This window comes from Alligator mississippiensis, chromosome 1 (genome assembly GCF_030867095.1).
Source record: "Alligator mississippiensis isolate rAllMis1 chromosome 1, rAllMis1, whole genome shotgun sequence".
Lineage (NCBI taxonomy): Eukaryota > Metazoa > Chordata > Crocodylia > Alligatoridae > Alligator > Alligator mississippiensis.
This window is the reverse complement of record NC_081824.1, coordinates 96,441,665-96,458,940: the sequence shown is the minus strand read 5'-3', so window position 1 is coordinate 96,458,940 and position 17,276 is coordinate 96,441,665. Positions and strand designations below refer to the sequence as shown.

The 17,276-nt window shown below is 43.7% G+C and overlaps 1 protein-coding gene and 1 long non-coding RNA gene across 5 annotated transcripts in view; one reads left to right on the top strand and one right to left on the bottom strand.

Annotated features, from left to right (window-relative positions):
- Positions 1-2,583, bottom strand: part of GTF3C6 (general transcription factor IIIC subunit 6) — a 14,204-nt gene extending 11,621 nt beyond the window's left edge. Inside the window, exons 1-2 of one of the 3 annotated variants that reach the window (XM_019499935.2) lie at positions 2,403-2,494; positions 771-859 (exon numbers count right to left, since the gene is read on the bottom strand). In XM_019499935.2, coding sequence (XP_019355480.1) covers positions 771-773 — 3 coding nt within the window. In that variant the 5' untranslated portion in view covers positions 774-859; positions 2,403-2,494. Of the gene's footprint in view, positions 1-770; positions 860-2,402 lie in introns of all 3 variants that reach the window. The other 2 variants (XM_059732951.1, XM_006261610.4) reach the window with 2 other exon arrangements.
- On the top strand, positions 2,508-17,276 carry LOC109286269 (uncharacterized). 2 transcript variants are annotated; one of them, XR_002094258.2, is made up of 3 exons: positions 2,508-2,568; positions 13,286-13,397; positions 15,944-17,276. It is a non-coding gene; the product is annotated as an uncharacterized LOC109286269 (long non-coding RNA). The 2 variants fall into 2 exon arrangements; XR_002094259.2 differs by lacking the exon at positions 2,508-2,568 and adding an exon at positions 8,840-12,431.

The window sequence follows — 17,276 nt, the reverse complement described above, 5'->3', positions numbered from 1 at the left end:
TCTACTTCATCTCAAATTTCTTTTTACCCAAAGGATAAGCACCAAAAGTCCTTAATAATTTTATGCTACTTTATACAACTCCACATTTATGCTTATTTGTTCTTAAATAAATGTGATAGTTTAATACTGCCTTCAGCAATGTATTACAGTAATAATTTATATTGGTTAATTAGAAAGTAGATTAAAATAGTTCCTTTTATCTGTTGACTACGTCTTGCCTTAAAATTTGATTTGCTCATGTCATTCCTTATTGGGAAGGGGGTGAGAAAAAGAACACAATTCTAATGGATCCTTGTAAATCTTTCTTTCTGAAAGTAACAAGAAAGTCTCCACTATTTATCTAATAATTACCAATGAACACACACAATTTTTAAAAGCATGGTAAAAATTGTGACTTCAAAGCAGATAGTTTAAACATTTTTTTTTAATTTACTGAAAAATAATGAGAAAGTATTACTTTCTAACTCTTTTCTTGTTTCAATTGCCCAGTTTACAATTATTTGCCATCACAATCCTTTGCTGTTATGCAAATAAATATCTGAAATAAAAATGAACTTTATTATAACTATGATTATTTTCAAAATATGGCTGTACTTAAAAGGCCATGTATGTTAACGAACAAATCACAGATCAGGAACCCAGAAATCTAGGTACTATTTCTGACTCTGCCAGTCACCTGTTCTGGTGTTGGGGAAAACTTTGCCTTTTTCTGCACTTCTCATACAGACAAACAATTTATACCAAGTTTAAATGAATGTACAGGGCTTTACCATGCATCACTGCTCCTTGATAACTGTTTCTTTCATGCATCCTCTTCTGTCCTGTGCTAAGTAGAAACTAAACAGGAGCAAGCTTCCTCCTGAAGGAAACAGAGCCAAGTTTAGCTTCTTCCATTTACTCTGAGACAGGAGTAGGCATTCAAACCAATTACTGCAGAGCAGTGGATGTATGGTAAGTTCCCTTCACCCTTCAAACCTTGATCTGTGGTGTTCCTAGCATAATGAAGACCTCTATTTACTATCTTATGACAACCCCCCCCCAATAAATAAAATTTCTAGAAACCTGTGTGAAAATGTATCAGTAGCAATCCACTTTCTGGTAGACTGGTGTTCCCACCACAAGTCGCAATCATTATAGTATATTATATATCAAAGGCTTGACCTACAAGATCAAGTTTTACAATTTCAAAATGCATTACTTATACAGTGCCCGAAACTGGATAACAATCAGCTTGGAGCTGGACAGATCATGACCAGTACCTTTCTGACTCAAGAGTGACTGGAGACAGATTTGGTCACATTCAGTAAAGCCCCAATTCCTTTTTCCAGAGCCAGGGACCTGGTTAATGGGGTGAGGGAGGGCATATGCAATTGACAGCGTGTCATCAGAAAGCAAAACTAGATGGGAAAAGGCTTCCTAGCAGGGGGCGGCAACCTACAGCCTGCAGGGCAGATCTGACCTGCCCCAGCCAGGCGTGGCATGGGGCATCGGGAAGAATATAGTTATGCCTGATTTTACCACCCCCCCCCCCCCCCCCGCCCGCCCGCCAAATGTAGTGAGGCATCTGCAGCAAAGATAAGCAAAGGCAGGTTGGGGGAGGGGGCTGCCAACCCCTGTCCTAAGGACAGCCTGTAGAGATATAGTGACATCTCCACTGGGATGCCCACAGGCAGACGTTACCACAGACATACAGTCAAAAGCCAATTCTTTACTGAAGAGCCATGTCCAAAGGTGAATGAAGTTTGTGAGTAGGAGCAGGGAACAATTGTGTGGCTGCATCTACTTAAACAAAATAAAAAATAGCTTCGAGTTGTGCAGCAAGGCAGTGTCCTGCCCAGCACTTTCATGTGCGCCCAGTGAGGGCTGGGGTGACTGGAAGAGATTTTTCATTTAGCCAAATCCTAGTACCTTAGTCAGGAGCCACATGTGTGAGCATGTGCATGCCTGTGCACAGTGTTACTGCACACAATGCATATGTGAAGTTTTACTGCACATGTGCACCAATGTGTGAAGCATTACCATGTGCATGTGTTTGTGTGTAGGCATAGGAATACTTCACATCTGAACAGTTACTGTGCGTGTAGACGTGCATAAACTATTACTGCATGCGCAAAGTCTTACAGTGCTGGTGCAGTCACGATCAGACAAGTTACTGCGTGTGCACAGGCCTGCGTGAACTGTTACCGTGCACACGCACGCGTAAAACGTGACTGTACGCAAGCACGTCTAAACAGTTACTGCCCACGAACAGCGTTACTGCGCATGTGCCGACCCAAGTAGTACGCGCAAACAACCCGCCCCGCCCCTTTGTGACCGTTACTGGCCGCGACAGAACGGCGCGACGGGCCCCGCGGCCAGGGCGGGAGCCCCCAAGTGCTGTGGGAAGGACAGCGCCGACTCACCTCCACCTCCTCTCTCTCATTCTCTGCGTCTAGCGCAGCTCCCTCCGCGGCCGCCATGTCCCAGTCTGGGCGCGCCCCACGTGACTCCGGCGCCGCCATCTTACAACCGGGCGGGGCAGAACTGCAGGGGAGCAACGGCTCGTGGTTTCTTTCCAGCCCGGCACTGGTAGGGCCGCGCATGCGCAGAGCTCCAGCGCCCTCTGCCCCCGTCCTGCCCCGGGCGCGCGCTCTTCGTCTTACGAGGGTCTGTCGCGGGGCACCAGCCGCTCCCCGGGTTGCGTCAGCGGTGGTGGCATCCTCTCAAGGGTGCCGGGGTTTGCCACGCGATGCCAGAGACGCAAACACCATTCACATAAAGAAACCCAGAGGCATCTGTTTCCCATGGGAGCCCTGGCCTGGCTCCCGCGAAAACTGCCCCCAGTAGGTTTCCACGGCTTAGGAATGAGTGAGGGACGATGCCAGCTTTTAAAAGAGCTCCTGCTCTAAGGACGAGGCTGAAGTTGGTGCCTCATTCCCAGCTGCCTTAGCTTTAAAAAGGAACTGGGAATAAGGCACCGATTTCAGCCTCTTACTCTTAAGGGCTACATCACGCTTGGAGGCTGGTGACCAAATCTGCTGATGGCTTAAGATCAAAATGGCACCCAGGCTGACCTTCCTAGCCTGTAACCTAAAGCAGTGGTAAAAAATTAAATTAATAAATGAATACACATACTATCCTGTCAAACACCTGGCAAAAAAAGCTGACAGATGCTTTTGGGCCCTAATTGCACGGCCTTGCCCTTGGCAATTCAGTTGAACGGCATTCCTGTAAATCCAGGCCTCATGGTTCTCTCTGCTCCTTTCTCTTGGCCTTCCTTACTGATGGGACCCTCCTAACATTGTGCTAGTGAGCGTCTACAGCACACGTCTGCTTTTTGTGCCAGTGTCTTGTGAAGATATTGAACAGCTGCATCTGAGGACTGATCTTTGAGGAACTTAACTGCTAACCTCCCTCCTGCCTACCTGCTGCTCCCTCTTGTTTGCTGCCTTCTGCCTGTCAGTCCTTACCCTCTTGGCAATTCTATTAATTAACTAATAATTTCTCCTGTGGCCCTGTAACAAATGCTTTACTGAAAATTTACTGTTTTCCTTGTCTAGAAAATCAGTTATCTTCTTAAAGAAAGATACCAGGTTAATCTGACCCAATCCACATGGTAAACCCATGTTACAGTTTTACCCCATTTTATTTTACCTCCATATTTTTAGTCGTCCTTTTCTTGACATTTTTATTTCTGTAACTGTCTGGATTATTCCCCCTTCCCTTTCTCCGAGCATATCTTCATCATCGTTATCCTCCTGGAACACTGAGACAAACTATTCATTTAGATTTAATTAATAAAGCACATGTTCAGTCTTATATATTTAACATTATTCTTGTAAAAAATATATTGCTTATGTACACAGTGGGTCAATGTTCACCAAACTCTTCCTGGAATACTTACAGACTTTTTACTATAGTGCATGAGCTCTGCTGTCAGATTTAAAATGTATGCCATCCACTGTTTCAGCTGTCTAGCTGCCCAGAAGTAGTTCACAAGAAATCTAATAAAAAGAGGGAGGGGGAAAAGCATGGTGAGTCATTACTGCACAGAACAGTGCTTCTCAACCTCATTAGACTCAAAGCATTGCTTGGAAAATGCCAGCTCTTCGTTTCTTGGCTACAGAAAAATAATATAGCAATTCTGTTGCAAAGAACTCAGAAAGACCACAACAGATCAGAATGTTTTTGACACTATGGATTCTTATTTGAAAGCTCTGGATTTATCTTGTAAATCGTTTGCTGGTGTTTGCATGCCTAATATTGCATGACACCCCACAGCACCCTTAAAAGGGCTTCACATCACCCTAGTTGAAAATCATTGACATAGAAGATATTGCAGGATTAAATAACAAATATTTTTCCTAGCAACATTTTCATCTGTTCTTTTCAATATAGATGTAAAGCTTTTCATAAGGGTCTCTACAGAGAAAAATGAATACCTCAAATGCCCAGAACAAAACTATCAGTTCTTAGCATCTCCTGCCACTCATTTCTTTACTGCTTTCCTCTTCTTTCTTGCTGTTTAGGGAATTCATGTATATAAGGTCCCACACTATGGGAGACTAATAGTGCTGTGAAGAGACATATTCATATGTAAGCTACTGTGGGAATGGAGCTCACCTGATGTCTGCAGAAATAGAGTTTAATGTTCATAGGCTGAAAATGTAGGCTATGGCTGCTTGAGCCAGGAGATGTACAAGCTAGAGCCTGTTATCATAGTTTCATAGTTGTTAGGGGCAGGAAGGGACCTTACAGATCATAGGGTCCAGCCCCCTTGCACTTGGGCAGGAAACACTGCTGGGTTCAAATGATCCCTGCAAGACGGGCATCAGGATGTTTTTTGAAGATCGCCAGGGTGGATGACTGTACCGCCTCTGGGGGGAGCCTATTCCAAACCCTCAGCATCCAGCTTGTAAAGAAGTTTTTCCTTACGTCTAGCCTGAAGTGATCTTCAATTAGCTTGTGCCCATTATTTCTTGTCTTCCCCTGGGGGGCCTTGGTGAATAGATGCTCCCCCAAACCCTGATGTAGGCCCCTGATATACTTATAGGCTGCAACCAAATCCCCTCTCCAGGCTAAAAATCCCAAGTCCCTCAGCCTCTCCTCATATGTCTTGGTCTCCAGGCCTCTAATCATGTGTGTGGTCCTCCTCCGGAGTCTCTCGAGCTTCTCCACATCCTTCTTGAAGTGCAGCGCCCAAAACTGGACGCAACACTCCACTTATGATCTCATCAAGGCCGAATAAAGTGGGAGGATGACATCCTTTGCCTTGCTTGAGAAGCCTCAGTGGATGCATGCCAGTGTTTGGTTAGCTCTGACAGCTATGGCATCGCATTGGTGGCTCATGTTCATTTTATTGTCAATCATGACACCCAGGTCTTGTTCAGTCGTGGTGCTGGCAAGCAGAGCACTGCTGAGCCTGTGTGTTATGGGTTATTTCTCCCCAGATGGAGCACTTTACATGTCTCTGTATTAAATGACATCAAGTTGAGGTCTGCCCACTTCACAAGCCTGTCCAGGTTGGCCTGTATTGCTAGCCTGTCTTCGAGCATGACAGCGCTCCTCCATAGCTTGGTGTTTTCAGTGAACTTTGCCAGATTGCTTGTAATACCCTGGAGCCAGTTACCTAGCCACTGGACTGCGAAGTTGTTGAGGCCACATTTTCCCAATTTGACCATGAGGACATTGTGGGAGACCAGCTCAAAGGCCTTTTTGAAGTCCAGGTATATGACATCAACCTCATTCCCTCGATCCAGGTGATGAATAACCTGATCACAGAAGGAAATGAGGTTGGTCTGACACGATCTGCCCATGACGAAACCATGTTAGCTATCCTTCAGAATACTGCCTTCAGTTAGCCTGTGTGTGATGGTTTCTTTGATGATTTTTTCCAGGATTTTACCTGGGATTGAGGTCAAATTGATTGGCCTATAGTTTTCTGGGTCCTCCCTTCTCCCTTTCTTAAAGATAGGTACCACATTGGCTTTTTTCCAGTCTTCTGGGACCTCTCCCAAGCGTGACAAATCTTCAAATAACTTCACCACTGGTAGCGATGACATCAGCCAGTTCTTTTAGCACTCTTGGGTGTAGTTCGTCCAGTCCAGTCCAGTCCAGTCCAGTCCAGTCCAGCTGACTTATAGTTATTTATCCTTTCTAGGTGCTCCCCCACAAGATCTACATCAATTGTGGGGTCAATTGTGGAGGGTGGTCACCCCCACCATGGTCATCCTGTATCCTGTCAAGCAGGCTAATATCCTTGAACTGGTGGAATACCAATGTGAAGTATTCATTCAGGAGTTCGGTTTTGCCCTGGGTGTCGGTTAACAGCTATCTCGTTTAATTTATCAGGGGCCCTTTGCTTTCCTTGTTCCTTTTGTGACTCGCTACGTATTTAAAAAAGGACTTTTTGTTGTCATTGATTCCAGTTGCCAATTTATGTTCAGTTTGTGCTTTCACTGTCCTGATCTGCTCCCTACAGGTGTGGGTGGCTGCTAAGTACTCCTCTTTGGTACTTCCTGACTTTCATCTCTTGTAGGCTTCTTGCTTTGATGTCAGGAGGTCCATGACTTCCCTTTAGAGAATTCTTGGTTGAGCTGTTCCTCAAGTAGCTTAACCAGTGTTTACCTAGTTATCATCATTAATGAATGATGAAGAGAAGCAGTTCTAAATGCAACAGCAGAGACTCCCTAAGCCTGAAGAAGGGTGCTTGTGCCCGAAAACTTGCAAAGAACTTTTTTCCAACTACTCAGTTGGTCTAATAAAAAATATCTACCCAAAGAAGCTTTCCTGCCTATGTCCTTAGAACAACACAGCTACAACCAAAAACCCTGAAAGATTTCTGAGGTACTTTAACTTTTAGTCCAGGAGCAAGGTAAATTGCAAAGACACAAATTCTAATTGTATGGAAGGAAGACAGGGACAGAATGCAGTGATATATTCCAGATGGTGTTTTCCTTTTGGGTTGAGCAGATAGAGCATGCTTCATCCACCCAGTACAGGTGCTTGATAAAACTGCAGAATTAAAATCTACAAGATTTTTGGAATTAAATAAAATAGATTTTTATTTTTTTATCTCATGTTCTGCCACTAGAAGGAGGTAGATGAATAAAATATTCCTTAATTTAAAGCTCTTGATCAAACATTTTGAGTCAGATTCTAAATTAGTTTTTAATTTTCATGGGAGTACATAAATGTAGATAATATCAGTTTGGTGATCTCATGCCTTATGTTCTGAGTTCATGCTAGTAAAACCGCCCTTTTAATGATCCTTAACTACTGCACTTGTAATCACTGAGTAATTCTCCTTAGTAATTATGTTTTTGGACTGAATATTGCAGCTCTTAGGCAGAGTTCATGCCATCTCAAATAAAACTGTGCCAGAGTAAGGACTGCAGAATAAAACTGCTCATTGTCAAAGCATTTTATGAACATTAAATAACTGGCACAAATCACAGCATTCTTGTAACATAGGGCTATAATTACTATAATTTTTTAATGGATGGAGAAACAGAGGCAGAGGTGAAGTGACTGACTCGAGCATAAGGCCTCATGAAATCAAAGACTAGATAGAACTCAGTAGCTTCTGTCTCAGTAGCTCAGTAGATGGATGATCTCAAACTACACCTTTGCTTAGATTTAGGGCACACATTTTTAAAGATGTTTACATGTTACTCTGTTAAGGTGTTGCATCACCTAACCCCTAGTCACCCTCCTGCTCAGTGGACTCCTCCAACTGAAGTCAGACATCCAGGTTCTTCATAAAACACATAGTGAGAGATAGGTGCTTAAGAAAATGATCTTCAGAAACCAGTGGAACAGGGAACCATCTAAGCCAGAGGTCAGCAACATTTTGGAGTGGGGGAGGAGGGGCAGTTTAATGGACTTAACTCTGAGTGTGAATCACTTCAACTTGGCCTGCAAAGGAGCAGTCCTCACTTCATCCTCCCCTCTCTTTCCACACTCCCCTCTTCCTGGTGGTGCTGCTGCTGTGTCTTCTCCCTGCTTCCCAGCCACTGCATAGGCAAAGCCTCCTGCAGAAGCCTCTTGCTCCTCAAATGCTGCAGAAGCACCTCAGATGCATGACCTGGATAAAATAGCTCCGTAGGCCAGATCCAGTCCGCTGATTGCTGACCCTGATCTAAGAAACCAGGCATAAAACAATGGAAAAGGGTGGCATATAGGCAAGTAACTTACCAGAGAGAGTTATCTATTTCTGCTTGAGTTTCTGAGTTAGATACCTAGGCCTCCTCCTATGGGCTTGGGAAGTCCTACTCCAGTAGCCTTGGGGTTAGGAAACTCACCAGGAATGTCAGAGAAAAATGAGTTGAATCCATATTTCTCATAGCTCTCATATTACAAACTCACCAGGGGGGACCAGCAGGAATTGGGGGAGGCTCTGTTCCCCCAGGCATCGCCCAAGGTTACTAGGAATAATGGCCACAAATTGTTAGAGAGAAGGTTCAGGCTGGACATCAAGAGACATTGCTTTACAGTTAGGGCTGCCAGGCTCTGGAATGGGCTCCCAAGTAAGGTGGTACTCTCTCCTACCTTGGGGGTCTTCAAGAGGAGGCTGGACATATATTTGGCTGGGGTGATATGACCCCGGCACCTGGTCCTGCCTGGGGTAGTGGGTTGGACCTGATGATCTGTTTAGGTTCCTTCTGACCCTAAGGACTATGATACTATGATATCCTGAAATCATGGCTAAAAGATTGCATACATATTCTGGGACTCTTGCTTGACAGCCCTTAGGGGGCTCAGAGGAATGTATAGCTATGGACAGAGACAGCATTTACTCAGACTTATGCATGCTGAATGCCACCCAGATAAATGTTTGGTCTCAGGGCAAATTCTTAAGTTTGCCTATACTGCTTGATATCTATATACAGAAGAATCTATATATATACATATGATATCTATATACTCTTTGCAGCTACTGAATTTAGGATCCTAGCCATTTTTATAGTTATTTTTCTGTACATTTTAAGCAAAAGTAATATATACTTATCATGTACTTAATGTAAAAAAAAACCCAGCAAGTTTTATACAAAGCTATTTGTAGGCCAGTCTAGACTCCCTAGAATGTCCAGGTTCATGAAAAAACTTTCAGCTGTTCCCTGTTCTATGTGAGGCACTGTGCACGTGCCCCATCATAATTCTGTGATGCTCACCAACCCCAAATGTAGTGGGGTGCGCCTCTGAGGCAAACTCCTAGGGTGTTCTCACAGCCTTGGGCGATGCGTAGGGGGTGCACACGGGTGCATGTGCGCCCCTGAGCATGGTGGTGCACCCCCTGCAGAAAGGGGTGCCTGTGGGGGGTCGCCACTTGCCATCCTGCCACTGACACCGCCGGCAGTGTTTGTGGGCAGTCCACAATCGCCCCTGGCTGCCGCCGCCACTGCTCACCACCTCCCCCCACCTCCCTGCTGCTGACAGTGCCAGCAGTGTTTGTGGGAGCTCCCTGCTTACCACTGCAGCTCTCCCACCACTGCCACCGCAATCCTGCTGCAACCAGCGCAGCTGTGCCCCCCCCCCCCAGCTGCCGGGGGCACGCGCCATTCATGGTCACAGTCCCAGCCCCTTCCTGCCATCTGCTGCTTGATCACTGAGAAAGATTGAGATGCTCCAAAGGTCACCTCCCTGCCCTATGGTACCTCAGCTTTACCTCCCTCACCCAGGTTTTGCCAGCTCTTAGCGTGGGGGGTGTTGCCAGCTAGGAGAATCACACCCTTGTTCGCTCTTGCACTCAGAAAAAATAGATTCTCCCTTCCAGAATAGAGGCCTGTTCTGAGATCCCAGTTAATTCTGACAATAAGTGAATAAAAAACCCCACAAAAGGATCTATTATAAAATCAAGAACAAGCATAAGAAATCAGTAACCATATGTTGATATGCAGACAGCGATATAAGAACAAACAAACAAAATACCTGAAAAATAACCTGTTCTTATCCTGCATCTTAAATCCAAGAATGCAGTCCCTACCCAGTTTAACAGGTTAGAAGGCGACTCCTGTCGCTGACCCCTCTGCCAGGACCTTCTGCAGTTTCTCTCTCAGCCTGCTTTACTCAGCCTGCTAGCTGAGGGACTGCAGCCTTCCCTGTACCCAAGAGAAAAAATTTTGCTCTCAATGCAAGGCTAAAGTATAGTTTCTTTTCTGGCCAATCACATACCTCACCTATTGGATTCTCAGGAGGCCCATACTATGTGTGGGCCTGCGGAAAGCCCTGCAGCTTCTGTGCACAGGTCTGTGGCTCAAGGATTGGACTCTTAAGTCACCTCAAGACCCATCAATGAACTCTGGTAGACATCATCCTTGAATTGAGGAACTGCCAATAACTAAGAAGGCTAAGCATACTGGGTTGCATTAGTAGAAGCATTCCCAGCAGATCAAGGGAAGTAATTATTCCCCTTTATTCAGCACTCGTGAGGCCACATCTGGTGTCCTGTGTCCAGTTTTGAGCCCCCCACTACAGAAGGGATGTAGACAAGTTGGAAAGAGTCCAGCGGAGGACAATAAAAATGGGTAGGAGGCTAGGACTTATGAGGAGAGGCTGGGGGGACAGGGCTTATTTAGTCTGCCCAAGAGAAGACTGAGGCGGGATTTGATAGCAGCCTTTAACTACCTGAAGGGTGGGTCCAAAGAGAATGGAGCCAGACTGTTCTCAGTGGTGGCAGATGGCAGAACAAGAAGCAATGTTCTCAAGTTGCAACAAGGGAAGTTTAGGTTGGATATTAGGAAAAACCTTCTCACTAGGATGGTGGTGAAGTACTGGAGTGGATTACCTAGAGAGGTGGTGGAATCTCCATCCTTGGAGGTTTTTAAGGCCTGGCTCAACAAAGCCCTGGCTAGGATGATCTAGTTGGGGAGGGTCCTGCTTTGAGCAGGGGGTTGGACTAGATGACCTCCTGATGTCCCTTCCAACTCTAATTTTCTATGAGTCTATGATTTTGTGATTCTAAATGTATAACTTCCTGCCCTTTCCAAAGGTGCATGTGTTTAACAAAGCAGAAATCTTTCTTGATCTAATTATGACCAGGAGAATATTTACATCCTTGAAAATATAAAAACTGCTAATCCAATATCCTAAAGATCCTGTGTGTCTTAATTTCTTCCACAACACCCCAACCTCCCCACACTATATTTGGGGTCATGATATATGACATGATAGGGAACTTAAGCACTATGAGGTAGGTGACAGATGAGCAGCAGTTTTACAGATGTCAGTGGCACTCAAATGGTAGATTTAGGCACTTATCTGTATGTATGGTTTGGGCCTACATGTATAACTATGCAGTGTAGTGTGGATATTGCATAGTGACTTCAGTGGAGTTACTGACGATGTAGAGTTAAGCATGTGCATACATCTTTTCAGGGTTGTTCCCTGTATATTGGAACTGTTGTCTCTATCAGGCAGTTTGGGAATGTTTAGGTATATTTGAGTAGAAACTTGTTCTGTTCAAGTTCCAGAACTCTTAGATATGTTTAAAGGTTGCTGCTCTTGACCAATACTACAAAAACTAATATGGGACTCACTGAACTAATGAATTAATCTTATTTCACTTCTTATTCAGTCTCATTCTTTCACATATTAATGTTCTCTTTGATAGTATCCCCAGGCCTGTAACTCCCTTCCAATCTTAAAGTACAAGGCAGCCATCCTCCCTCTATTCTAATTCCTTCTCAATACTTCTTTTGTGAAGCCTCCAACACCAATTCATCTCAGTAAAAGGTTATTGTTATTCTTAAAACACTGGATAAAATAGAGTCTTTGTCTAGGTCTCTGATTTTATTTTGTGTTTAAACTGTCAGCTCCTCTCCTATAGGACTGTTTTTCTTGTAAAGTGCAAAGCAATGGAATTGGGGTTTTAATAAATAATTATGACAACACTGGAAAATAGGAAGTATGTTTTTACACAGTATACAAAAATTTGGAAGTGACTACCACAAAGAAAATGAACTGTAGCCCTGGGGTTATATGAAAGTAGGAGGTAAAATAATGCATTCTTCAGGGAATAAATTGACTGCATATGGGAACTAGAAACAAGTATGTGCTAAAAAGTTAGCTCAGAGCCATATGAAATAATGTCAGTGTTGTAAGGTGCAACAGATCATGGAAGAATACTTATAAGGAACTAACATTTATTTCCTAACCTCTGCCATCTGACAAGGTGTCCAGGTTACAAAAGGTAAACCAACCCCATGACAGGAGTCAGTATTTGTTGGCTCCTAACATTACAGAGATATAATTGTCTTTCCATAAAGCTGTTACTCATTTTTTGCAGCCTAGATCTTGGCTTAGATTGACCACTGTTCTGTTCTCTGCAGAATCCTAATTGCCTTCCTGGCTTGGCTTGTGAAATGCAGATACTGTTTAAGATTTTATAAATGACCGTAGGTGCTTGTGGTGTCACAGGAGGCATGGAAATAGAATATTTTTCCCACAAGGAGGTGAGAACAGCATGATAACTGTTGAGTGACCTCAACTCAAATGGGAACTGAGAGTGCTCAGTATCTTTCAAGGACAGTCCCTTTTCAGTCTCAGTTTTGGCAGGGGGGAGGGAATATAAAACAAATGGATGTAAAAGCAACTCAGAATGCTTTCCATGATAATCCTAACATTTTTTTTTGCATAATGTAGGTCTTTCACAATGCAGTTTCATGATCATTTACTTATTTTTATTTAAAATAACCTGAGAACTTTGAAACATTTCCATTTCACATTTTGTCTCCCATGTGTGAATTCTGTGACACCACTGCTAAAAACACATGAAAAAAACGAGATTGCCATGAAGAAAATAAAATGGATAGAACTTGTTAGTCAACCTGTATCATAAACCATCAGAAACATCAGTCTGCTTTAACGCAATAGGCTTTTATTGAGACTTATTTTGGCAGCATTTTGGAATTCCTGATCAGTGCTTTTGTAAGTGTTCCTGTTGACATAGGAATGGCATTTCTTATTCAGGGCAAATAACAAGAGTCATATCACTTAGTTCTGGGAATGAAAGCTGTACACATAGATTGTTCTTAATGCAGTGGTGCTCAAAAGTGCAAACATTTGATTTTTTTAAAGTGCTGATATTCATTTTTTAAAGGTCACTGGAGTATTTTGCTTGGGCTGTTTTTATGTAGTAATAGATAAATAAAAGAGAGACCCTTTCTCCTGCCCAGACAGCATTCTGTCTTTTTCTTACTATTTGCTTGTTGAATATATTATTTGCTGTTCTCTAGTATTTGCTTTAGTGAAAATAAAATGAGTATGAAATAAAAATAACAAGTTTGCAATCTCATTTTTTATGTAGGAATTTTAAAGGAAACTCAAATGCCTCTTGTGCAGAGGCAGAAGAATGTAACAGTGGCCACAATATGAAGACTGGAAATCCCAGCAAAGAAATGAAAAATGAAAACTGTCAGGTTTGAACTTAATTGACTTCTGCCCATTATCACCTCAATCCACTTTACCTAGGAAAGGCTCCTATTTGACACTTAGGAAGTTTTACATAGGAGGACTTCAGGATGAAGACATTTATGGATGACCCCTAAGTTTTTAAGGATATTGGGAAGATTTAATAGATTTCATAGATATTTGGTCTGGAAGGGACCTCGGAAGATCATCAAGTCCAGACCCTTGCCCCAGGGGCAGTAAGTCAGCTGGGGTCATAGGATAGTTCTGAGGAATTTATGATGCTTTGGTCAGCTGTAAACTCAGTACCCAGAGTTACTGGTCTGATTTGTTTTTCAAGGACTGAAAACCTGTTTTCTTTTAGAAATGTTAACCAGAAAAAGAGACTGAGACAATTGTCATAGATTCATAGATTCATAGATGTTAGGGTCGGAAGGGACCTCAATAGATCATCGAGTCCGACCCCCTGCATAAGCAGGAAAGAGTGCTGGGTCTAGATGACCCCAGCTAGATACTCATCTAACCTCCTCTTGAAGACCCCCAGGGTAGGGGAGAGCACCACCTCCCTTGGGAACCCGTTCCATACCTTGGCCACTCTAACTGTGAAGAAGTTCTTCCTAATGTCTAGTCTAAATCTGCTCTCTGCTAGCTTGTGGCCATTGTTTCTTGTAACCCCCGGGGGCGCCTTGGTGAATAAATACTCACCAATTCCCTTCTGTGCCCCCATGTTGAACTTATAGGCAGCCACAAGGTCGCCTCTCAACCTTCTCTTGCGGAGGCTGAAAAGGTCCAGTTTCTCTAGTCTCTCCTCGTAGGACTTGGTCTGCAGGCCCTTGACCATACGAGTTGCCCTTCTCTGGACCCTCTCCAGGTTATCCGCATCCTTCTTGAAGTGTGGCGCCCAGAATTGCATGCAGTACTCCAACTGCGGTCTGACCAGCGCCCGATAGAGGGGAAGTATCACCTCCTTGGACCTATTCGTCATGCATCTGCTGATGCACGATAAAGTGCCATTGGCTTTTCTGATGGCTTCGTCACACTGCCGACTCATGTTCATCTTGGAGTCCACTAGGACTCCAAGATCCCTTTCCACCTCTGTGCCACCCAGCAGGTCATTCCCTAGGCAGTAGGTGTGCTGGTCATTTTTCCTCCCTAGGTGCAGCACTCTGCATTTCTCCTTGTTGAACTGCATCCTGTTGTTTTCTGCCCACGTGTCCAACCTATCCAGGTCTGCCTGCAGCCGTTCCCTACCCTCCGGCCTGTCCACTTCTCCCCATAGCTTTGTGTCATCCGCAAACTTGGACAGAGTACATTTGACTCCCTCGTCCAAGTCACTGATGAAGACATTAAAGAGTATTGGTCCAAGGACCGAGCCCTGCGGGACCCCACTGCCCACACCCTTCCAGGTCAAAACCGACCCATCCACCACGACTCTCTGGGTGCGACCCTCTAGCCAATTCGCCACCCACCGGACTGTGTAGTCATCCACATCACAGCCTCTTAACTTGTTCACCAGTATGGGGTGGGATACCGTATCAAATGCCTTCCTGAAGTCTAAGTATATGACATCCACCCCTCCTCCTGTGTCCAGGCGTTTCGTAACCTGGTCATAGAAAGAGACTAGATTGGTCAGGCACGATCTGCCCGCCACAAACCCGTGCTGGTTTCCCCTCAGCATAATTTGCCCTGCTGGGCTCTCACAAATGTGAGCCTTGATAATTTTTTCAAAGACTTTGCCAAGGATGGAGGTGAGACTGACTGGCCTATAGTTGCCCGGGTCCTCCTTCCTCCCCTACTTGAAAATGGGGACCACGTTAGCCCTTTTCCAGTCCTCCGGGACTTGGCCCGTGCACCACGAGCGTTCGAATATTCCCGCCAGTGGCTCTGCAATGATGTCGGCCAGTGCCTTCAGCACCCTCGGATGGAGCTCATCCAGGCCTGCCGACTTAAAGGCATCCAGTTCTTCCAAGTGACTCTGCACCACCTCAGGATCTATGTATGGAAGTCTGGCGCCTTGCTGCTGCCTCTCTACAACCCCAGTGAGAGACTTGTCGTGTCCCTCACTTAGGAACACTGAGGCAAAGAACTCGTTGAGGAGTTCAGCCTTGTCCCCCCTGTCTGTCACCAATTGTTTCTGCTGTCACCAATTGTTTCTGTCATTGTTGATCTCCCATAGCTCTTGTTGCTCTGATTCACCACTTAATTTCAGTAGTACCATAGTTACAAGGTATGCAACCAATTGAGCCTAGTGCATGTATAAAAATACACGCATTAATTCTTACTCATAATAACTTAGTTTAGGTCTTTTAAATGGTTGCATGTATTACTGTTTAAGGAAATAGGAGCTTCAGTATCAGCATACGCCTGTAGGAAATCACATGTTCAGAATAAGGAGTGCACATTGCAGAAGTTGTTCTATACATTATCACGTGAGGTATCTTTCTCAGAAAAGCTCCAGGCTTTTTCTCAGACAAATTTGAGGTATGTTATTTTAAAAACCCACAATACCAGAACCTAGTGACTCTGGCTTCTTTATTTTCATTATTTGTCTTTCCAGAGATCCTGCAGGCATGCTGTTTACATTTAGGATCATCTTTCACATCCAACTGAAACAGAAACGTCCTTGTACACTCCAGGAAAGTGACTAATTCAGGAGTTTATCTGCTGCAGTCCTCAGAACCTGATTGGTTTTTTAATTACCTAACTTCCAAGGCATTTGCTTTTTGGTGCGTGTTTCTTTAGTGTCTTGAACAGCATGGCCTATTTTGTAACATTTTGTTCTTTTGACTTCCCTCTGATGAGCTGATTATTGTACATCATTATCTGATTTCTCTAGCTGTCATCCAGCTCAGTAACTAACTTTTCTTTTTGCTTGAGAGAGCACTTTGGGAGGCATCTGATTTAGAAATAATTCGGGTCAACATAGGAAAAATCCAGTTATTGTCACATTCAGACACAGAGGGAAAACTTGTGTAGGATACCTTTTAACATGCTTCAATCTCTGTTGAAGCACACTACTCGGAGAAAAAAGGCCGAACAGATTTTGTTTTGACCTTTTGGCATTTCTGTGTAGGGATTAAAAAAACTATTCTTTGTCCTTATTTTGCAGCTGTAGAAGGATATCCAAACCTTTAACATTGCTTATGAAAAGGATCAACAGTTCAAGCTTCAAGGCATTAGGTTGAAACATGTTTTCAGTTTCTAGTCAGACTTCATCCCAACCTCTGACATTTTCTGCATTCTTTAACTAGTTTTAACTCTCCTTGTTGCAGTTTCTGTCATTCTGAGCAGGTTGCTTTTTGCAAAAAATGCTAAATTAAATATGGGAATTGTAATAATTACTGTTTGTTTTAATTCAAAGCCAAAGGACTCTATTTCTCCAGACATCAGGTGAGCTCCATTCCCACAATACCTTCATATGAAAATGTCTCTTCACAGTACTATCAGTCTCCCATAGTAGTGTGGGACCTTCTGTACGTGAGTTCCCCATACAGCAGGAAAGAAGAGGAACATAATAAGGAAATGAGTGACAGGAGATGCTAAGAACTGTTAGTTTTACTCTGGGTATTTGAGGTATTATGTTTTTCTCTTTAGAGACCCTCATGGAAATCTTTACATCAGTACTGAATAGAACAAAATAAAATGTTGTTGGGAAAAAATATTTGTCATTTAATCCTGCAATATTTTCTATGTCTGATTCTCAACTAGGGTGATATGGAGTCCTTTTAAAGGTGCTGTGGGGTGCCATGAGTTATGCAAACATCAGCACATGATTTCCAAGATAAATCCAGAGGTTTCAAATAAGAGCCCAGTGTCAATTCTGACCTGGTGTAGTCTGAGTTAGTTGCAACAGAAGAATTGTTTTATTATTTTTCTGTAGTCAAGAAATG